The sequence below is a fragment of the Gracilinanus agilis genome, chromosome 6 (assembly GCF_016433145.1).
Source record: "Gracilinanus agilis isolate LMUSP501 chromosome 6, AgileGrace, whole genome shotgun sequence".
NCBI classification, from domain to species: domain Eukaryota; kingdom Metazoa; phylum Chordata; class Mammalia; order Didelphimorphia; family Didelphidae; genus Gracilinanus; species Gracilinanus agilis.
Window position 1 is genome coordinate 31,915,681 of NC_058135.1, and position 24,360 is coordinate 31,940,040.

At 35.5% G+C, this 24,360-nt stretch overlaps 1 protein-coding gene across 1 annotated transcript in view; it reads left to right on the forward strand.

Moving 5' to 3' along the window:
• The first annotated feature begins 265 nt into the window (after nucleotides 1-265).
• Nucleotides 266-24,360, forward strand: part of LOC123252195 (vitamin D-binding protein-like) — an 89,179-nt gene continuing 65,084 nt past the window's right edge. Inside the window, 1 exon segment of the mRNA XM_044681600.1 lies at nucleotides 266-344. Coding sequence (XP_044537535.1) covers nucleotides 266-344 — 79 coding nt within the window.

The following is a 24,360-nucleotide window of genomic DNA, read 5'->3' on the forward strand; positions in this document are numbered from 1 at the left end:
TGTAGCAGAGATTAATTCAAGACACTTTTTTTGTTTGAATTGGCTTGAAAATGTTCTAGGTTTCCCCCATCATTTCCCTCTAGAATATCTATTTGCATTTATATGATTTTATCTCCAATGTCCAAGGATGCTTTCCACCCCCATGTGCTTCTCTGTAGATTAATAATTGATTTTTCTCCTTACTTAAGTGGAAAGTTAATTGGGAAAAAGACAATCACTTTTTGAGATTACTTTTCATACAGATAATGAGACCCATGACATCAACATGAATTCACTTAGCCTACAAAAGATGAAAGTCCTAGTTTTGCTGCTTTCTGTAATATTTATCCATTCTAAACACACAGGTAAGATTTTTTAAAACTGTGATCAGGAGCTGGAAATTTTTTCTATGTATATATTCCATTCTTTTATTTAAAAATCTGAAGTAAATTTTAATAGAGAGCTATGTGTTTTCCCTTTTACAGAAATGTACAGTCAATGCTTAATTGGACTTTAAATATTTAGAAGCTTTGAAATTAGGGTATAAAATTTGTTTAAAGCATTGGAGGCAAAGTATTAGCTGTAGTTTTTTAAATGATTTTTTGACAATAGGGAATGATGTCAAACTCTTGGCTTTCAACTATGAAAATTAACCAGATGGCTAACACAGTCCCTGTAACATTATGGTTATGTGTTTGTTGAGGATAAATTGACATGAATTCGCAGACCCACGGAGAAGCTAAATGATTCTTCACATTTCTGCAGGAAATTAATGAAAATGGGAAATAGCAAATATGATCCCAAAATGATACTAATAATTTTTTCAAACAGCAATTTGTGCCACCTTCAGGTGGACCTTTTGCCTAGAAGCCTAGAAAGTGTTTCTGGGCAGAAAAGTTTTAGGCAGTGGTCTGATGATATCTGTACCAAGTGTGCAGTTGTGCAAGCCATTGGAAAATCTGTTCAACTCCCTGTTAACAGATTGCAATTCATGGTTAGAATGGTTTAATATAAGGAAGATCAAAGTTCAAATCCTATCTTAAACATTTAACAGATGTATGACCCTGGACAAATCATTGATCTCTGTCAGGTTCAGTTTTCTTATATATAAAGTGAAGATAATAATAGCTCCTGCCTCCTAAAGTTGTTCACAACAATCCTTACAGGATAAAAAGAGCTAGAACAAGTTGGATACCTTAAAACCTTAAAGTGATATATCAATGTTTTTCTACTTGTTAGGACCAAAATTAAAATAAATAATGACTTTGAATTGAAACAAAATTATTTAACATATATTTGTGTATATTGTGTGTTTATATGTACATATGCAAAACATATTACCATTGACATCCTCACCTTTAGCCTATTTTTAAAATTTCAGCAGAAATTATGCTATTAAAGGTATATAAAGGAAAAACTCTATTCTGACTGATAAAAATATTCTCTATTTCCCATTGTTTCTTTACCACCTTCTGAAACATTTATCTTTGTTTCTCAGTTATGAAATTAATTTTTATTCTTGCAAAGTTACTGAATAGAACTTCAGAATTCATTTTAGGTCACATCAAAGATTAAATATAAATTGAGTTTTCCTCAGGAGTCACCTATTAGCCCTTAAAGCAACTTAAACTTAATATATAATATATAATGGAAGGCCTCTCCAGATATTTGTTGATTCAATATATGCTTGTTGGTTTCATGCCAGGATATTTCAGCACCAATTGTCCAGTGAGAAACACCAGAATATTCTATAATTCTAGGACAAATGGTAGATTGGATAGAAAACTGGCCTCAAAACAAAGTAGATCTGGGTTCAGATTTTTACTCTGATTCATACTAGTTTCATTATCATCTAATTTCTGTGTCTGAAGCAACACTAAGACTATAAAATACAAAGAAAGGCTATCTTTTTTTTAACCTGCATTAAACAAGAATGTTTCTCTTCCAGAAAGTTCACTGTAGCAGTGAAATCATAGACCAATCTCTATTGTTATTCAATACTAAATATTCCTAAGTAGCTAGGAAAGGGGGTACTTGGTGTGTCCACCTTACATAGGTAAATCAAGAAGGAAAATATTGATTTTTTAGCTTCTCCCCCTAACATCCTTCCTCAGCACTGACATGGAGGAAGAATAAAATACAAGATAATTTATTTTAAGAATTACCACTCCTCACTCCCAGTAGTGTCTGTAAAACAATAAGATACCACATCTTCAAACTTAACCATGAAAATTTTCCAGAGGCAAGATGCAATTGCATATTTTAAATGGCTTCTTGGAAAATGAGACATTCTCTTTTCTAGGTCATTGCATTGCCTATCCAACCGGTCATATTTTCATTGAATATGTCATCAAATAGCAACAGTAACAATAGGGCAATTTCTATTTAGGTTCTATAAGGAAACCTCTGGTGCTATTTCTATGTTATTTTCATCTTGACCTTTTCAAACCAGCCCTAAGACCTTGTCATTGTTTCATTGCCCCATAGTTTCTACAACAAAGTGACCTTTTTACCAATTGCCTATGTAAATGATGAGTTGTCTCAGTTGTGAGCCTGAAAGATTCACTTGAGTAAAATAAGAATAAAAGAGTTTGAAAATGAAAACTACTTTGTTCTTTTCCAGGACACCAATAAGCAACTCTACACTCAGCAAAAACCTTGAGGTTCCTTCCCTGCTACATATGAGCATGCTCATATTCCATAGGAGTATAGGATCTCAGATTTAGGGATACAAAAGCTCATTTTACAAATGAGGAAACTGAGCCTTAGGAAGACTTAGTGACTTCCCAAAGGTCACATTGACAGTCAGTGTTTGAAGCAGGAAATTCAGGAAAACTAATGAGACAGAGTTTTGAAGTTGATAAGCATTCTGGGCATTGGGAATAGCCAGTATAAAGACTTGAAGGTAGATAATGGAGTACTCTGTTGAAGGAATTGCAAGAAAGGCAATAGTGCCAAATGGTTGAAAGGTAGGAAGGGGCCATATTTTATAGTATCTAAAATGTCAAATAGAGAAGGTTATACTTTATCCTGGAAGTAGTAAGGAACCATTGGAATTTGAGCTCATTGAATAAATGACATGATGAGATTATTTTATTCAAACTTGAACCATTGGACAACCCCACCATAGAAATGGCTTGGAATAATATTGCTACTCTAACTATGGCTTTATTCCAAGAAGTTGTTTTAATCTCTCCTTTTCTCCATTTATGTCCTCTTTTTTGATGATCTCATTAGCTCCCATTGACTCAACTAGATGACTCCAATTCTAGTATCTCTTGTGAGTGGAAATCTTGCATTTCCAAATTAACTACCTATTGTATATTTCCTACTTGGTGTCTCCTGACATCTCAAACTATATGTGTCCAAACAAGAATCTATTCTCTTTCCACTTATACCTTTATCTGAAATTCCTTTTTTCTGCTAAGGGCACAACCTTAAAAGACATATTTGACTTTTCATTTTCCTTACTTCCTCATATAAAAGTATTTGTTCCACATCATATAGATTCTCCCTTTATGGCATCTTTAAGATCCATCCCTTTTCATCTATTATCAGTTAGCTTAGGCCCCCCCATCATTTTTTACCTGGACTAGTAGTCAAAAATTAATACAATAGTATATTACAATAATAGTTTTGCTTATGTTATGTCTCTCACCTCTCTAGCTATGGTCTATTAATCTGCCAAACTGATACCCCTAATTCTCAAGATTGACCAAAATATTTCAATGAGTTCATAATTCCTCCAGAAATTTCTTCCTGTATTTAAAGGCTTTCATCTGGTTCCACCTTGCCTTTTTAGACTTATCACATAAACCAGCCTGATTGTACTTCATATATATATATGTATATGTATATACATATATATTACATATAAACATATTTTATTGAGCTTTACTTTATTGAGTTCTCAGATAACAAATTGAAGGTCTGTGCAAGCCTATATTGAGTAAGTTTATGTGGTGCCATTTTTCTAATAACATGTGATTATATCATGTCTCTGTGTCACATTTTGTCCTCACAATATTTGAAAGTTTTTTATTATTATTATAACTGCTATGGTGATTTAGGAGTCAGTAATCTTTGATATTACTATCCTAATTGTTTTGAGCTACCACAAACTACACCCAGATGAAAATGCAGATTTAATTGATAAGCATTGTGTGTGTTCAGACTGTCAACTGACTAGCCATTTTCTCATCTCTCTTTCCCTTTCCTGTGGCATCACTATTCCCTGAAACACAACGATATTGAAGAATATTTCATAAACTTAGTTGATCAATCAGTGGCAAGGTTTGAGAAGACTGACTCCAATTTTGAAAGCAATTCTCAAGTGGGTAAAATGCTAGCAAATGGCATTGCATGTTACCGACAAATCTTTTATGAAACAAAGAGTCAATCTATTTGGCAAATTTCATTTTTGTCTTATTTTAAGAAATTGCCACAGCCACCACCTTGATCAGTCAGCAGCCATCAACATTGAGGCAGCAAATGTCACTGACGACTTAAATAATGGTTAGTATTTTTTAGCCATAACATATTTCAAATTAGGATACATATATTTTTAGATATAATATGATTGCATACTTAATAGACTACAATAAAGTATAAACATGACTTTTATATGCACTGTGAAACCAAAAAATTAATGTACTTCCTTTTATTACAATATTTAACTTATTATTATGGTCTGGAACCAAAATTGCAGTTTCTCCAAAGTATGACTATAATATTTTTTCTCTTATCCCTTTACCTTTACATGCCTAAAATGTATTTCTTCTTTACTTGTAATTCCTAAAATTCCCAGATCTCTTCACAGCTCAATTCAAGTGCCATCCCTAACAAAATGGTTTCCCTGACATAGGTCCTCTACTATGGTCCTCTTCACAAAATTACTTGCATTTCTCCCAATGGAATGGAGGCTCCTTGATGTTATAGAATATTACTTTTTCCTAGCATCTAGCACAATGCTCTGTACTTGTTTGGGTTTAGTAGTTTCAGTCATGTTTGACTCATTGACTCCGTTGAGGATTTTCTTGGCAAAGATAGAGTAGTAGTTAGCCATTTCCTTCTGTGGTTCATTTATAGATAAAGTAACTGAGGTAAACATACTTAAATGATTTGCTTGGGGTCCTGGGTTCAGATTTGAATTGAAGAAATGAGTTTTCTTGATTCCAGTCCCAAAACCCTATCTACTGTATCACCTAGCTGTCCCCTTGCATATAGAGTGTGCTTTAAAGTGCTCATTTTTTGATTCAGAATGGTTATTGGGGAGAACCCTGTTACACATTAAATCCATCACAGGGAGCACATTTTATAACTATATATCTTTGAATCATTGCAATTACTCCAGAGATAACAGGAATAGCCCAAGTTGCATAAGGCATTTATTCAGATCAATGAGACACTTGGGAAATATTCCCCCAATCACACACTTACACACACACGCACACACACCAAAACTTTCTTCACAACAGCCTTTGGAGACAAATTTAAATTAAGGACATCATATTAGAGTCCAAACATGGTTACTTCATTATTTTTGATGGTAGAAAGAGTTGGCTAAGAAAAATCCTAGCAGATCTTTTCCATATTCCTTTCCATTTTTTCCCCCTCTTTTAGTTTCATTCTTAAATGCCCTGTTTTTACCAGTGTGGTCTTTAGGATCTTTTTGGTCTCTTTATGACTATTGGTTTAGAATAATTTTAACTTCCCTATGAAATTGTTATACTTTCTATTGATATCCTTTACAACAGGGGTTGGCAACATATGGCTTCTCGAGCCATATCTGGCTCTTTTGAGGGCCAGATATGGCTCTTTCTGCAGGAGTCATAAATTTTTTTTTCAGATGCTATTACGGGAGCTTGCACTGTTACAGGAGCTCACAGTATGAGCACTGAACAGCTCTCACAAAATTACATTTTAAAAAATGTGGTGTTTATGGCTCTCATGGCTAAAAAGGTTGCAGACCCCTGCTTTACACCATTACCCCAGAGGGAATGAAGGCTATTTTGCTTTTTTTTTCTCAGTTGCATGGGTTGCTATGACCAAAGGAATTTATCACTAATGGTCAGCCTACTGGTAATAAACTCTTCTGTTCTTAATAAGGCTGGTCCTAGAAAAATAGACCTAGACTATATGACCCTACTAGAAGTCTCTATCATGGTAGATCCTGCCAGTGCTTGGACCTTACTGTTTTACCCTTTAAAAACTGATAGTCATTTCTACTTGAGAAGGCATAAAAATAGGACATTATAGAACTTACCAATCATAAGTTTCCACTCAAACCCTCTGGATACATGGCAACAAAAAATATTTACCTAGTAACAGGTAATGGTTAACTGAATCACAAGGCAAGCTGCCATAATAGTGTTTTATTGCACAGGGATAAGAGGATTTGTGGGTTTTCCACAGGTTGTATAAGGATTAAAAATTATAAAGGCTGATATTATGAGGAAAAATAATATTTTAATTACCATGGCCATGTTGGTAAAATATATATATGACCACGCCTGACTATTTTTAAAAATGCCACCCGTCCGCATCTCCTCCCACCTTCCTTCAGTAGCCAAAGAGGTCGTCTCAAGGCTGACCTCCAAATTTAAGCTGCGCTATATGTTGTATGTCACCACGCCCAAAACCGGAAACCCATTGGGTCACAGAAAATGTAGTTTCAAAGCCCCCCACATGTCCACAGGAAGTCCGTAAAATACTTTTAAATGGGATATTTCCCCCTGAGATCCGGCAAAAAAAGATTGGTCTTTTTTTGGTGGATCTGTAATCATAGTCAACTTCTGAATTGCAGGAATTTGGAGATAAAGAGAAGGATAAAACGAGCTGCATTGACAAAAAGCCAATTTGGGGCAGTCCCCTATTGGCATAAGGGTGTACATTCAAAACAAATGCATTCAACTCATTCAACTCCCCATAGTTCAAATCAACTGCACCCCAAAGTTCAAATTTGGATCTTCATGATCCAGTGAAGGCTCTTTAGGCATCTTCATGGTGCCTTCACCAAACAGGTTTGTTGTCTGGATTCTGGGGAGATGACAAACTCCTTATCCTGAAATTACTCTCAAAAGAATTTAAACTTTACATTATAGATTATAAAACATACATTTCCTTCTAAGAATTATACATTTCCCCCTGAAATTACTCCTAATAGAGTTTTATATATATATAATTTTTTTTACATTATCGAGTTTAAAAAAACTTAACACACGTCTCCCTGAGGAAAATTCTAAATAACACATTTCTCAGCTAAGGGTGCGGTGCATGGCTGAGTCTAGGGGTTGAATGGAATCAATTGGCAAAAGAAATTTAAAAAATTCAAATTCAAATAAAAGAAGAAAAAATAAACTTATAACAGGCCCTTGAATCAAGGCCCAATTAAAGTGATTTAAGCAGTTTGCTACTTATTCAGGAGCCATTGACTACAGAAAGTTGCCATTCTCTCTCTATATAAGAGAAATAAGGGGAATGTCTCTCTCTGGTCTGATTTTCTGCACCTTCTCAGGGAATGAGCCATAAATGATAGCCAATCTTAGGTGCTTCACTAGGAATTTAAGTTAAAGGGGACTATTGTCCTCTAAAATGTTAGATAAGACTGGGACTCCAAAAACTCAAACCCCAGTTTCAAGCCCTTCAGTACTGGCATAGAACTTCTGCAATCCATGATCTGCATGACCTTTTGCTCCTTGGCAGATTCTCAGTCAGTCTCCATGACCTCGTGGTTCTTTTTAGCACTTCTCCTGGAATCAGACAGAGAGGCATTAAATCACAGACCCATAATATTTACCAATAATTGGCAGGTTACCATAGTCTCAGGCTTTTCAGGTATGCATTAATAATATAGCAAATATATATTTGCATTAAGCTTATATCACAGTAAAATAAAAAGGATAAATAATGATTATATATGTACTTCCAGTACAAGATGAGAAAAAAGGGGAAAAATCAATTGCTCTAATTAAAAAATTTTAAAGGAAAAGCAATAAGGAAACAATGCTTTCAAGGATTAAAAAAATGGGAAAAGAACAACTATTGCATTGCACATGTAAGGAAGAAAAATAAAATGTCAAAAAATAAGTAGCTTAGAACTAGTGAAAGGTTTTCCACCCAAAAATGGGATCCATTTCTTGTTAAGCCTTTGCATGATCTGTGAGTATAAATGGGTTTTACAAAATAGTAGATTCACAATACACATCCAAATAAAGTACCATAATTTCTAATAACACATTTAAAAACAATAATAAACAACCTGTATTATAATCCCATGCTATGATGTTTAAAAAAAACCATATACTTCTTTCAAATTCAAACCTTGGCTAAGATATTTTCTCAACAAACTCTGTTACTGCCTCCATAGCAATTGTGGGGCAGAGCCTAAAAAAAATCTGATATTAAAAAAAACCTTCTGGGTCTAAATTATCCTCAGGAATTCTAGATCCTTCTGATAGAAAAACAGGCTAAGACATATAGACTAACACAAGTATACAGGAGTTCTCTTGGCTTCCTGTTTAAAAAAAAGTTATATAAGACAACAATTCTTCATAATAAAATATCCTTTAAGACAACAATTCTTTATATTGAAATATATAAAATCTTATCATTTATACAGAAGGGACTAGGATCTAAAGTAAAAATTAAAACCTCTTATAAATTACAATTTAAATCTCAAGGCATCAAAATCTCCAAGGTTGTACACAATTATCAAGATAGAAAAAAACTTAAGGTTGGATGGCAAATTCAGTATACATAAGGGAATTTACAACTTAAAAATGTGTAGGATGTTCATAAATGGTACATATAACAGCATTATTTTTATACAGTAAAAAATGAAACCTTAAATAAATTAGGAAATACAATATGAGTACCAAATAACAAGCTATACAGTCAAAAACCTCTTTTACCAGTTCATCATTTAATTAATTCACCAAACTAATGAGCAAAATACAGTAAGATACAGAGCCTTTTTTAAAACAGAAATAAAACTCATTCAGTTCTGAGGTTTAAAAGTCCACCCCTCGTTCAATTCAAGGTTCTTCTAATTGAGCTCTGCTCTGAGTTTAAGGGGTTTTAAAGTTCAAAGTTCTCCCGAGTTTCAAGTTTGAAATAATCACAAGAAAGTTTATCATTTTACTTCCTGTTTGAAGAGTAAACACTAGCGCCCACGTGGAAGAGTGGGGTAGGGGCTAGAGAAAAGCTTAGGTCAGTTTTAGAAAACTCATGTGTGTGTGTGTGGGGGGGGGTGCCTAGGTCAGGCATTAGAGAAAACACGTGGAGGGCTAGAATGGAGTCAGTAACAAGCGAGCAGGGGGAGTGGGGGGGGGCTGGGGGGGTGGGCAATAGTTTCCAAATCTTATGCGGCAGCCAGGGGAGTCAGGAGTCAGCAGAGGGAGCAGCGGAAGCAGTCTGTACTGGTGGGCTCTGGATTTGGCAGGCAGGGCAGGCAGGAACAGAGGCCAGGTCAGGAGTCAGGAAAATTGGTGGAGTTCTCAGTCGGGGATCAGGAGAAGTGGCAGTAGCAGGCAGGGCACCAGCATTTGGGGTTAAGGTCAGAAGCCAGAAGCAGCTTCTCCACCCCCCACCCCCCCAGGGTAGATTGGGCTCAGCTGGCTGACAGCATCCCAAGGCAGGCAAAAACAAGCTTTTGCTATTAGGGAAAACATGGTGAGCAAAGGCACTTTCCCTTTTCCCTGAAAAGCAGCCACATGGCTAGGGAGAACAATGAGAGGAGCAAGCATGGAAAAGGAGCATGTCTGAGGCCCCAGGAGGGATTCTAAATGATCTTGGTAGGCTATCTGAAAAATTGAAAGTCCAAATTCCAAACTTCTAGTTGCCAAAAATGTAAGGATTAAAAATGATAAAGGCTGATATTATGAGGAAAAATAATATTGTAATTACCATGGCCATGTTGGTAAAAATATACACGACCATGCCTGACTATTTTTAAAAATGCCACCCATCCACATCTCCTCCCATCTTCCTTCAGTAGCCAAAGAGGTCATCTCAAGGCCGACCTCCGAAATTAAGCTGCACTATACGTTGTATGTCACCACGCCCAAAACTGGAGACCCATTGGATCACAGAAAATGTAGTTTCAAAGCCCCCCACATGTCCACAGGAAGTCTGTAAAATACTTTTAAATGGGACAGTTGCATGAAAACATATGCAAGCTGACATTTTCCTACTAGAGTTTCCAGGGGTATGGGATGCCTTATATGCCTTAGATAGGGAAGGAGAGAAGTCGGGGAAATGTGGCTGGGGCCTTTCCAGTTGAGTGTCTTTGGATCTTTTACTCAAGAATTGTATCACAAGTTAAACCATACAAGAGTTATTGTATATGTCTGCACATATCAGTTATCTCACTCTCTGTATGAGTATGGAGGAAAAACAACTCAGGATCATGGCTTTAGATCTGGAAAAAAAAAAACCTGAAATTTATCTAGTACAGCCCCCTCACTTTATAGACAAAGACCCTAAGGCCTAACAAGGCTAACTGATTTGTCCAAGATAATTCAAGTGGTAAGGATTTGAGTTAGAATTTTTATTTTTTTTTTATTTTTTTAAACCCTTACTTTGTGCCCTACTCTAAGACAGAAGGATGTAGGGTTTAGTGGCTTGCCCAGGGTCACACAGTTAGGAAATGTCTAAGGCCAGATGTGACCCCAAGTTCACCAGACTCCAGGTCTTTGGTATCTGAAATCATGTACTCTGACTCTAAACTGGGCATTATTTTCACAATATCTGCAATATGATGAGGTATCAGCTCAGTTCATTCTCATATTTATGTTTTTATTTTTGAAGTAGTTGAAAAAATTCCATGTAGAAATAAAATTCTGAAGTTAGCATCTGCTAGGTGTCCCTCAGACATGAGTAGAGTGGTTGTCTCTAAGTGTTACTGGCATTTCTCATATATAATGCAATTATTATAATTGTCTTCTTTACCCCACTAGGGATGCTGTCAGTGTTACAAAGGCATTTAAAACAAATTCAGTTACAATGTTTAGAATAATACTGAGAACTTACCACCATTTTCATTTAAAGGCAAGGCTTCTCATAAAAAAATCCTCATTTAAAAAAAATTCTTAGTTCTCAGATGAAATAAATAAGCATTAGAACATAATACTGTTCATGACCTCATGCCATTTGACAAATACTTTTTTCAGGACCCCAGTTATTATATGAAATGAAAATATATGAATTTGCTCAGAACTGCTTAATTTATAAAAATTTTAACCAGCCTGATTTTTTATAACCATTGAGTTGTACATAATTCTGGTGAGTTAGGGACTGGATCTGTGATTTCATTGGTATAGGGAATGACAAGTTGAGATGTCCTCCTCCATCAGTGCAGGTCAGCACTTTCTCTGCCTCTTCCAGTCCTAGGTTTTCTTGGAGCATCAAGAAATAAAATACTTGCCCAAGATCACACAAGTAAAGGATGTCATCTCCTTGGATCTAAAGCCAGCACTCTCTCCATTTTGCTAATGGTCCATTGGACCATTACATTATACAGCAAAAATAGGTTTCAGTGTCTTCAAAAATATCTTTAAATTGGCCTAACACTTCAAAGTGAAACATGGAGCAAAGGAAAGATTCCTGGGCCAGAAGCCAAGAGACAGGGAGTCTGAATTCAAGCTCTATTGCTAATTACTTTTGTGACTTTTTGGATTAGATCTCTACAGCCCTGTCTCTAAATTTGAATCTGAAGAAGCAGGTAATAGGAAACCAAGTCCTTGAAGGGGAATTATGATTGCTTCCCACCCTTGATATACCTCAGTGGTGGCATACAATTGGGAAATAAACATTTGCAGTTTTTTATTCAAATAATAACTTAATTTGGATTCAAAAAGACTTCTACTCATATAGTATTCTAGAGAATCTCTATTTCTTAAAAGACATGCAAATTATTTAATTTTTTTCTATTATTCTTTTAAAAGTCAATTTAGGAATAAAGAACTCAAACACTGTCAGAAGGAGGTTGTTAAAAAGAATAAGGCATGATTCTTGCCTCCAAGGAGTTTATGATTTCATTGTGGACCCTACCTGAGAAATTTTTCTTATTGTTTTACTTACTCATTTTTAAGATTATTATATTTAGTTCAAAATTCTCTCCCTCCCTCTATCCCCTCCTCAAGTCACTGACAAGAATATAATAAAAAATATTTATAGCCACAGTCTTTGGGGTGGCAAAAAACTGGAAAATGAGGGATTCCCCTTCAATTGGGGAATGCCTGAACAAATTGTGGTATATGTATGTAATGGAATACTACTGTGCTCAAAGGAATAATAAACTGGAGGAATTCCTTGTGAAATAGAATGACCTCCAGGAATTGATGCAAAGTGAAAGGAGCAGAGCCAGAAAAACATTGTACACAGAGACCAATATACTGTGGTAAAATTGAAAATTAATGGACTTCTGTACTAGCAGCAATGCAATGACCCAGGACAAATCTGAGGGATTTGTGGAAAAGAACGCTACCCACATTCAGAGGAAGAACTACAGGAGAGGAAACACAGAAGGAAAATAACTGCTTGAACACTTAGGTTGAGGCAGACATGATTGGGGATGTAGACTGGAAACAACCACACCAATGCAACTATCAATAATATGTAAATAAGTCTTGATTGATGACACATGTTAAAACCAGTGGAAATGCGCATTGGCTATGGGGGGGGAAGGTTGAGGGGGTGAAAGGGAAAGTAAAAACATGAATCATGTAACCATGGAAAATTTTTCTAAAAATAAAAAAATTCTATTAAAAAAATAAAGTCATGCAAAACACATTTCCACATGAGCCATATATGAAAAAATATGAAGAAAAATAAAGTAAAAGAGAATCAGTGCACTCTCCAAAGATGGATAGCATTTTTCATCATGACTCTTTTGAATTCCTTTCTAAATTATCACAGTGTTAAGTACTGTTCCTTGAGTAACCATTGGAATTTCTTGGCTCCCCCAATCATCTAAAATTCCATTAAACTCTAGGCTCCTTGAGATCAGGGACTTTTTTAACCTTCTTTTTTCTTTTACCACAACTCTTAGTCTAGCACATTAGTAATAAATATTTATTGTCTTGTTTACTAGAGCTTACAATTGATTGACTGATTGAGGCATGTTTTTATTTAAGATATCAGAAGACAGTTTTTCTTAATTTAAATGGGATCTGTAATGCACGGTAGCTAACAGAAACTTTTTGCTTCTGTAATTTCTAACGGTCACAAAAAGTCATTTAAACATCTTGGAATCTTCAGAAAGTCAGTTAGATCTTAAAGCTATAAATAGAGGTGAAGTTCCAACTGATGCGGCTTTTTGCCTTCTGGCTTTCGCTGTGGCTGGAGGCTTTTGCTTTGGCTTAACCTGTTGGCTTTGGCCTAATTGCTTCGGCTTTGGCCTGTGCTTATTTTGTTTTGGGGAAATTTGGACCTATCTTATTTCTCTGGACCTCTCCCTGATCTCCCATCTCCATCCCTCCCCTTCCCTAAATTTCCTTTGGGTCCAGGTGGAGGGGAGGGCTTGACGATTAGACATTGTGGGTTTAGTTTCTATAGGCTAGTAGAGTATCCTCAAATAAGTTACCTCTAGTTTTAATGATTTGATAGAGACTTTACTTAAAAAGGCAGTCAAATATTCCTGACTGGGAGAGCCGGACTCTGTCTAAACCTCTCCGCTACCCATCCCCCACCCTCACCCCTCTTCCTAGCAGCAATTAGAAATCCTGAACCCCTCCCCCTTCTGACTGACCCTGGTATTAATAAATCCCCTTGTTACCTATTCAAACCCTTTGGTGAATCATTGTGTCGAAAATTAAGACAAGGGTTCAAGGGGAAGGAATCATTTTTCTTTTATTTCTTGAAAGAACTGGGGCATCCATCTTGGCAGGAAGTACCTACCCAAGGACTTCCTCCAGCCATCAGTTTGACTGGCAGGGAGGGTCCCTCTGGTCTCCTCCCACAAGAGACTTTAGAAACTAACAAGAGAAACCCTCCAGCCAAACCTAAACATTTCTTACTGGCCCTGGTTTCCTCCTTGTATCCTCTGTCTCAAGCCTCTGGGAATAAACCTGTTTGAGCTGCCTCTCCTACATACCCCATTTCCTTTATCTCCTATATACCTTCTCATACCTTCATTCCTCCTCCATTCACCTTATAATCCCCTATATTCTCCTTTATCCTTCCTCACATCCAAATTGCATTCATTTGACCTACTCAGAGATTACCTTATTTATTTATTTTTGATAGCATTAATGATGGGATTTGGTTGATTTACTCCACCTATCTCCCTCCCTCACATTCTTTTCTCAGTTTAATATTTGCCATCTTCAACAGATGTACTAGAGTGGGTTTAACATAGTTCCGAATCCTAGACTGCTACCGGGGAGGTTCTACATCTATCTGAATTTCTTCCCTACATACCTTATGCTAAGAAGTCTTAAGAAAACTCTATGCAGTACCATTCTGGTCATTAATATTCGTTCACACTTCCAAATATATAATGATACAATTTAATAAGTGTTATTTTACAAAGTTGCAATAGGCTAATGCTTCTTTTATTCCCTGTCAAAAAAAAAAAAAAAAAGGAAAAGAAAAACAAGTCCTTCTCTACCCCAAAACAATGAAAGAAAAGATCAAGAGAAGTGAAGTAGGGGAATCAGGTAGTTCCAGAGCATCTGAAGCTCTCCCAACACAAAACAGAGACCTGAGGTTGTCTAGATATTACCCTCTCCCCCTTAAGGAAACAAACTAACCTTATTTTCTCTGATGCTTTTGTAGCAATGTAATTCCACTAACTCCAGGGACCTGGGCACTCTCCCTCTTCTGGTGAAGGACCACTCAGTCTGAGTTCAGTATGTGCCAAGTGCTAAAATAAAACTGGCATTGTTTGATTTTAATCATTGGCTAACTTAAAAAGAAAAAAGAAAAAAGCTTCCTTTCCCAAAAAGAAAGCTTAGCCTTAATGTTTACCCTCTTGAATTTTATCCCTTCTTGAAGGGATTTTGGATCTGCGGTAAACCTGAAGTCATCCTTTGCCTCTCAGATGAAAAACAAATTGATTTGATCTTATTTTTACAAAATGGCTTGGAGTTGGGGGCAAGATATGGTTGTAATTTTTCCCTTTTACCCAGCTCCCTCCTCTGGTTCTCTCCCTAAAGTCATTATTAATATACTATAAAATTCCTCTGAGATCCTGCAACTAAGTAAGACCATTCTAGGTTTCTCCATGTATTAAAACACATATTTTACCATGGGTAAATGAATTCTTAGAGTTACAAGGAAATTACTTCTGGGTCTCTCTTCCAAAGGGAAATAGAACTTACCAATGGATACCTACCAGTCCAAGAGTAACCAAAAAAGTTTTTTTTTCTAAACTCATGCAACAATAGAATAAGTACGATCTTTTAGAGATTAAAGAAAACAGTATCAGGTAAGCTTCAGATATGTTTCAGGCCTCCATTAAAAGGGATTAAAGGGTATATTACTTAAGGTTTCTAGGCCAGTAGACAAAATTTATTCTAGTCTATAAGAATCTCAGAAAACTTATTTGAACTCATTTTACAATATGGCAAGCATTTTAAATCTTCTTAAAATAAAGAAAAAATATGGTTATTTAAAAACTATTACAGCAAGTTTCTGAAAAGAGTAAAATTAATACTATTACCTTGAATTTCTACTGTACTGATTTCTATTGTATTAATTATACTATATCTTATTTTATCCTCTATTAATTTTACAATTGAATTTGTATCTGCCTAAAGTCACCTTTCTGTACCCTTGAGTTGTGCTTAGGAATTTGGCTTTCTCTCTGGTTTAGTTTAAAGGTATAATTAAAAGAAGAATTTTTGTTCTCTCTCATATTGGTAGCCCCTAGAATACTTTCAGGGCTTCAGTTTGTTCCAGTTCCTATAAAGTTTGAGATTTTATCTCTTTCAATGAGACAGCAAATCTGGTGGTTTTGATCCCCTACCAAGTACAGATAGGCCCCATAAAAGAATTACTTTAGGTGGGGTAGAATTAATGGCTTTATTTACTAAATTATCCCTTGAACCCTTGCAAAGAGAAGGAGAATGAAGCCCTTTGGTATGGAATTTTAAATAACTTTTTTCAAAAAGTTAGCATAGTGAAGTAGATAAAAAAATGATCTTGGAGTCATCTAGTGACCTTTATAAGGCAAACTCATTCCTCTAGGAAACTCTCCAAAGTTATAAGTCTAAGTGGTGCTGATGTCCATTAATTTAGGGAGTTTCTTCATCTTGGAATTCCCCATGTCAATGAAATCACAGGTTTAGTTCCTTTTCCACACCCTTTCTCATTATGCCTTGCTTATAGAACAGAGAGGCAATGTTAGACATTAGAGAAACTACTTAACTTCCTACCCATCATTTATCTTGTATTCCCTTACTAGGATAGTCAGAGTCTTGAAATAAGTGCATTATAAATAATAGCACTGGTGTTAAGAAATAAAAATTTTATATATTAGCATTATCTGTGCTCTGTATTTTTTATTTATTTTGTTAAATATTTCCCAATTATTTTTAATCCAGTCCAAGCCATAGTCAGATGGCCACATATGGCCACATATGGTAGTGGACATGTGCCCTTTGACAGCTCGAGTATTAGATGATACAAAGTCTTAAAGAGCCAACATCAGAGTCAGGAAGACCTGGGTTCAAATCCTACCTCATATATACTAACTGAGTCACCCTGGACAAATTACTTCAGTTCCCATTATGCTCAGGAAATGTCCTACTGGTATGACATGAGTTGATAGAACTAGGACTTCCCTAATACACCCCGATGAAATCACAAGTCAGGACAAACAACCATAACAAAACCAGGATAATTAAGTATATGTATATGATCAAAGACTTAAGAGAAAAGAAAGGTCAATGCGAGACTAACAGAGAGAGAGAGAGCATTTTTATTGTTAGAATTCCAGAAAGCCTCCAGGTGCTAAATGAGTATTAATATTAAGCTATTATAAGAAAGGGAAGAGAATAAACATTTGTTTAATACCTACTATATACTAGGTATTATGTTTTAAGAATATCATCTCACTTGACTCTTACAAGAACTTGAATAGTATGTGCTCTTATTATCCACCTATTACATTTGAGGAAACTGAGTATGAGCCTAAGTGACTGACTCAGGATCATATGACTGATAAGTTTTTAACAACAAATTTAAATTCATATCTTCCTGACACTAGTGCTATTGCCCTACCCACCACCATCCAGGTACTCCTAAGTTCACTGAAGTACTAATGGTAGCACAGACCATGTGAGGAGAGTAAAAAAAAATCAACACAACTCCACTAGATTTGGCATTAGAAGACTAAAGATTGCTTTATAATAATAATAATAGCTAACATTTATATAGCACTTATATATGCCAGACACTGTGCTAAGAGTTTTACAATATTCATTCCATTTCATCCTCCCAGCTTTGGGAGATAGATGTTAGTATTATCCTAATTTTACAGATAATGAAACTGAGGCAAACAGAGGATAAGTGACTTGCCTAGAATCACATATGGTTGGTAAACGTCTAAGGCCAAATTTGATCTCAGGTCTTTCTGACTCCAGGCTCAGTATTCTACCAGTGATAAACCTTGCTTGCCTATATTGTGGAAAAGACAATGGATATATAGTCAGAGGAGCAATGTTCAAATCCCCACTCTCCTACTCACTATCCAGTTGTCCTTGGACAAGTCTTTCATTTATAATTTATATATCATATATAACATAATAAATATAATATATAAATAAATATTTATAATTCTTTTATTCACAAAGTGAGAGGTTTGGACTAGATGTTTTCCTATTCTAAGTTCTGTGATTTCACAGGAAATGTGAGGCATCATTTCTAATTTTGAATACTCAGAAAGCATATCCTATTCCCCCTCTTCCTCATTCTAGCAGTGGAAGGCATGCATTTCTCTCTCTACTCCAAGGATGATAGTGGTAAAAATTTGGTCTATAGTAATTGTCTGTTACTCTTAGACACCAACTTCCAAGGGAGAGGTTCAGGAGTCCATGTTCTAGTATGATGCCACTTCAGTGGCAGTCTTTCCTGATTCAGGAAGATGCTAATGCCATCTTTTTTCAAATTACCTTTCATCTCCTCTATATATATCTTGTTTGTAGCTAATTAATTACAAGCTGCCTCTCTCATTAAAAGGTAAACCCCTTGGGGCAGGGACTTTGTTTTTGCCTTTTTTATCTCTAGCACTTAGCAAGAAGCTTGAAATATAATAAGAACCTAATAATTGCTTTTGACTGAGTTTCTGCCCAGCACCAGGTTTAGATAGTAGGTGAAGGAAGTGGGGGATGCTGGGGCAGGGGGGAGAGGACAGACTCTACATAAGTGCACACTCTTAAGATTGAACTAAATTTCATCTATGCAGATATTCAAATGCCAATTGGTCTCAAAGATGACAAGCAAAAGAACACTCCTTTAATGAGTGAATACTTCAGTAAGAATGTTGCCATCAGTAATAAAGTACCATCAGTAATAAAGTGACATTTCTGAGGGCTAACAGAAAAGATTGTATTCATACACTCCTCTTTACTGACTTCAAATAAGGGCATTGGCATCTTTTCTAATTGTTGGTAGAATTGTTGGTAATTAGAATGGTATAAGATTTCAGTGTTGTTAGAAATTTCATTCTTTGAACTCCTGAGGAACCTGATTGGACTAATAAATGTTCTAGGGCTATCAGAAAGGTTTTTTAACAATCATAGAGCCCAACTGAAAATATCTACAAAGAAAATGACCTTTCATTTCTGTGACTATCAGGAAATGGAGCATTTGGCTCTTGCAGTTGCAGGTAAAGTATTGCAGAAATAACCCCTCTCCAGATAACTTTTTTTAAACCTTAACCTTCTTTATTGGCTCCAAGGCAGAAGAGTGATAAGGACTAGGCAATGTGGGCTGAGTGACTTGGCCAAGGTCACCAGCTGGGAAGTGTCTGAGGCCAGATTTGAATGTAGGACCTCCCATCTCTAGATATGGCTCTCAATTCAATGAGCTACTCAACTGCCCCCTCTCCAGATAACTTTTGAAAGCCTCTGTGGAACTCAATCTTTCTCCAAACATAGCCATTACCCTTGAGGACTGTGTCTTCCTCTCAAGACCTACTATGAGTTTGGCACTATGCTGAATTTAATCCTTGGCATGAAATAGCTTTGCTGAAGTATTGTACAACTTCTATAGAAAGTTTCTTTTTTGTTTTTTGATGAATAACATCATTTAATTTTATTTTTTTAACACTTGATAATATTTATTTTTTAGAAAAGTTAATATGGTTACATGATTCATGCTCTTACTTTCCCATTTACCCCCCAACATGCCCGCATAGCTGATGCGCATTTCCAACTGATTTTAACATGTATCATTGATCAAGACCTATTTCCAAATTGTTGATAGTTACATAGATGTGGTATTATCGAGTCTACATCCCCAATCATGTCTGCCTCAACCTATGTGTTCAAGCAGTTGCTTTTCTTCTGTGTTCCCACTCCTGCAATTCTTCCTCTGAATGTGGGTAGCATTCTTTTCCACAAATCCCTCAGAATAGTCCTGGGTCATTGCATTACTGCTAGTACAGAAGTCCATTACATTCTATTTTACCAGAGTATATCAGTCTCTGTGTACAAAGTTCTTCTGGCTCTGCTACTTTCACTTTGCATCAATTCCTGGAGGCCTTTTCAGTTCACATGGAATTCCTCCAGTTTATTATTCCTTTGAGCACAGTAGTATTCCATCACCAGCATATACCACAATTTGTTCAGCTATTTCCCAATTGAACGGCATACCCTCATTTTCCAATTTTTTGCCACCACAAAAAGCGCAGCTATAAATATTTTCGTACAAGTCTGTTTATCTATGATCTCTTTGGGGTACAAACCCAAAAATGGTATGGCTGGACTAAAGGCAGGCATTCTTTTATAGCTCTTTGAGCATAGTTCCAAATTTCCTTCCAGAATGGTTGGATCAGTTCACAACTCCACCAGCAATGCATTAATGTCCCAGTTTTGCCATATCCCCTCTAGCATTCATTACTCTCCCCTTCTCTCATTTTAGCCAATCTTTAAGGTATGAGGTTATACCTCAGAGTTATTTTGATTTGCATTTCTCTAATTATTAGAGATTTAGAACATTTTCTCATGTGCTTATGGATGCTTTTGATTTCTTTATCTGAAAATTGCCTATTCATGTCTCTTGCCCATTTATCAATTGGGGAATGGCTTGATTTTTTATACAATTGATTTAACTCCTTGTATATTTGAGTAATTAGACCCCTGTCAGAGTTTTTTGTTATAAAGATTTCCCCCCAATTTATTGTTTCCCTTCTGATTTTGGCTGCATTGTTTTGGTTTGTACAAAAGCTTTTTAGTTTAATATAATCAAAATCATTTATTTTACATTTTGTAATTTTCTCTAACTCTTGCTTGGTTTTAAAATCTTTCCTTTCCCAGAGACATGACAAGTATACTATTCTGTGTTCACTTAAGTTATTTATACTTTCCCTCTTTATATTCATTCTGAATTTATCTTGGTTTAGGGTATGAGATGTTGATCTAAACCTAATCTCTCCCATATCGTTTTCCAAATTTTCCAGCAGTTTTTGTCAAACAGTGTATTCTTGTCCCAAAAGTTGGGCTCTTTGGGTTTGTCATACACTGTCTTGCTGATGTCACTTACTAATCCTCCCTTCTGTCCCTTAGCCAGTACCATACCATTTTGATGACTGCTGCTTTATGGTATAGTTTAATATCTGGTACTACTAGGCCACCTTCCTTCACATTTTTTTCATTAATTCTCTTTATATTATTTTTTCTGTTTTGTTTTGATTTTTAAACATTTATTCATATTTATTTTTTAGAAAAGTTAACATGTTTACATAATTCATGCTCTTACTTTCCCATTCACCCTCGAGCTCCCCCTGCCCCATGGCTGATGCACATTTCCGATGGTTTTAACACGTGTCATTGATCAAGACCTATTTCCAAATTGTTGATAGTTGCATTGGTGTGAAAGTTTCAAGTCTACATCCCCAATCATGTCTGCCTCAACCCATGTGTTCAAGCAGTTGTTTTTCTTCTGTTTCCACTCCTGTATTTCTTCCTCTGAATGGGGGTAGTGTTCTTTTCCATAAGTCTCTCAGAATTTTCCTGGGTCATTGCATTGCTGCTAGTACAGAAGTCCATTACATTCTATTTTACCACAGTGTATTGGTCTCTGTGTACAAAGTTCTTCTGGCTCTGCTACTTTCACTCTGCATCAATTCCTGGAGGTCTTTCCAATAATTCCTCCAGTTTATTAATCCTTTGAGCACAATAGTATTCCATCACCAGCATATACCACAATTTGTTCAGCCATTCCCCAATGGAAGGGTATACCCTCATTTTCCAGTTTTTTGCCACCACAAAAAGCGCAGCTATAAATATTTTCATCTGTTTGTCTATGATCTCTTTGGGGTACAAACCCAACAATGGTATGGCTGTATCAAAGGGCAGGCATTCTTTTATAGCCTTTTGAGCATAGTTCCAAATTGCCAGCCAAAATGGATCAGTTCACAACTCCACCAGCAATGCATTAATATCCCAGTTTTGCCATATCCCCTCTAGCATTCATTACTCAACCTTCTATCATTTTAGCCAATCTGCTAGGTGTGAGGTGATACCTCAGAGTTGTTTTGATTTGCATTTCTCTAATTATTAGAGAGTTAGAACACTTTCTCATGTGCTTATTGATACTTTTGATTTCTTTATCTGAAAATTGCCTATTCATGTCTCTTGCCCTTTTATCAATTGGGCAATGGTTTGATTTTTTATACAGTTGATTTAATTCATTGTATATTTGGGCAATTAGACCCCTGTCAGAGTTTTTTGTTATAAAGATTTCCCCCCAATTTATTGTTTCCCTTCTGATTTTGGCTGCATTGTTTTGGTTTGTACAAAAGCTTTTTAGTTTAATATAATCAAAATCATTTATTTTACATTTTGTAATTTTCTCTAACTATTGCTTGGTTTTAAAAATTTCCTTTCCCAGAGATCTGACAAGTAAACTATTCTATGTTCACTTAACTTATTTATAGTTTCTCTCTTTATATTCAAGTCATTCACCCATTCTGGTTTTATCTTGGTGTAGGGTGTGAGATGTTGATCTAAACCTAATCTCTCCCATATTGTTTTCCAAATTTCTCAGAAGTTTTTGTTAAATATTGGATTTTTTTCCCAAAAGTTGGGCTCTTTGGGTTTATCATACACTGTCTTGCTGATGTCACTTACCCCAAGACTATTCCACTGATCCTCCCTTCTGTCTCTTAGCCAGTGCCATACCGTTTTGAAGAATGCTGCTTTATAATACAGTTTAATATCTGGTACTGCTAGACCCCATTCCTTCACATTTTTTTTTCATTATTTCCCTTGATATTCTTGATCTTTTGTTATTCCAAATGAAATTTGTTATAGTTTTTCCTAATTCAGTAAAGAAGTTTTTTGGTAATTTGATAGGTATGGCGCTAAATAGGTAAATTAATTTAGTGAAAATAGTCATTTTTATTATGTTAGCTCTTCCTACCTATAAGCAATTAATATTTTTCCAATTGTTTAGATCTAGTTTTAATTGTTTGGAAAGTGTTTTGTAATTGTGTTCATATAATTCCTGTGTTTGTTTTGGTAGATAGATTCCTAAGTATTTTATGTTGTCTAGGGTGATTTTAAATGGTGTTTCTCTTTCTACTTCTTGCTCCTGTGATGTGTTGGAAATGTATAGAAATGCTGATGATTTATGTGCATTTATTTTGAATCCTGCAACATTGTTAAAGTTGTTGATTATTTCTACAAGCTTCTTAGTTGATTCTCTAGGATTTTTTAAGTAGACCATCATATCATCTGCAAAGAGTGATAGCTTAGACTCCTCATTGCCTATTTTCATACCTTCAATTTCTTTTTCTTCTCTAATTGCTACTGCTAGTGTTTCTAGTACAATGTTAAATAATAGAGGAGATAATGGGCATCCTTGTTTCACTCCTGATCTTATAGGATAGGCTTCTAATTTATCCCCATTGCATATGCTTGTTGATGGTTTTAGGTATATACTGTTTATTATTTTTAAGAAAGGTCCTTCTATTCTTATACATTCCAGGGTTTTTAATAGGAATGGAAGCTGTATTTTGTCAAAGGCTTTTTCAGCATATATTGAGATAATCATGTGATTTTTGTTTGTTAGATTGTTGATATGGTCAATTATGTGGATGGTTTTCCTAATGTTGAACTATCCTTGCATTCCTGGTATAAATCCCACCTGGTCATGGTGGATAATCCTATTGATCACTTGCTGGAGTCTCTTTGCTAGTACTCTATTTAAAATTTTTGCACCTATGTTCATTAGGGAGAATCGTCTGTAGTTTTCTTTCTCTGTTTTTGATCTACCTGGTTTTGGAATCAGTACCGTATTTGTGTCATAAATGGAATTTGGTAGGACTCCTTCTTTGCTTATAATATCAAATAATTTGTATAGTATTGGGATTAGTTGCTCTCTGAATATCTAATAGAATTCACTTTTGTATCCATCAGGCCCTGGCGATTTTTTCTTAGGGAGATCTTTCATGGCTTGTTCAATTTCTTTTTCTGATATGGGATTATTTAGGTATTCCATTTTTTCTCCTGTTAAACTAGGCAATTTGTATTTTTTTAAATATTCATCCATGTCTCCTAGATTGCTGTATTGATTGCCATATAGTTGGGCAAAATAGTTTTTAATGATTGCCTTAATTTCCCCTTCATTAGAGGTGAGGTCTCCCTTTTCATCTTTGATACTGTCAATTTGGTTTTCTTCTTTCCTTTCTTTTAATTAGATTGACCAGTACTTTGTCTATTTTATCTGTTTTTTCAAAATACCAGCTTCTAGTATTATTAATTCAATAGTTCTTTTGCTTTTGATTTTATTAATTTCTCCCTTGGTTTTTAGTATTTCTAATTTAGTTTTCATCTAGGGATTTTTAATTTGTTCACTTTCTAACTTTTTAAGTTGGTTACCCAATTGATTAATCTCTGCCCTCCCTAATTTGTTAATATGTGCACTCAAGGATATAAATTTCCCTTGGCTGCATCCCACAGAGTTTGGTAGGATGTCTCATCATTGTCATTCTCTTCAATGAAATTGTTGATTGTTTCTATGATTTCTTCTTTGACTAGCTGGTTTTGGAGAATCATATTATTTAATTGCCAATTAGATTTTGATTTGCCTGTCCAGGTGCCCTTACTAATTATTATTTTTATTGCATTATGATCTGAGAAGGTTACATTTATTATTTCTGCTCTTTTGCATTTGTTTGCAATGTTTCTATGCCCTATTCCATGGTCAATC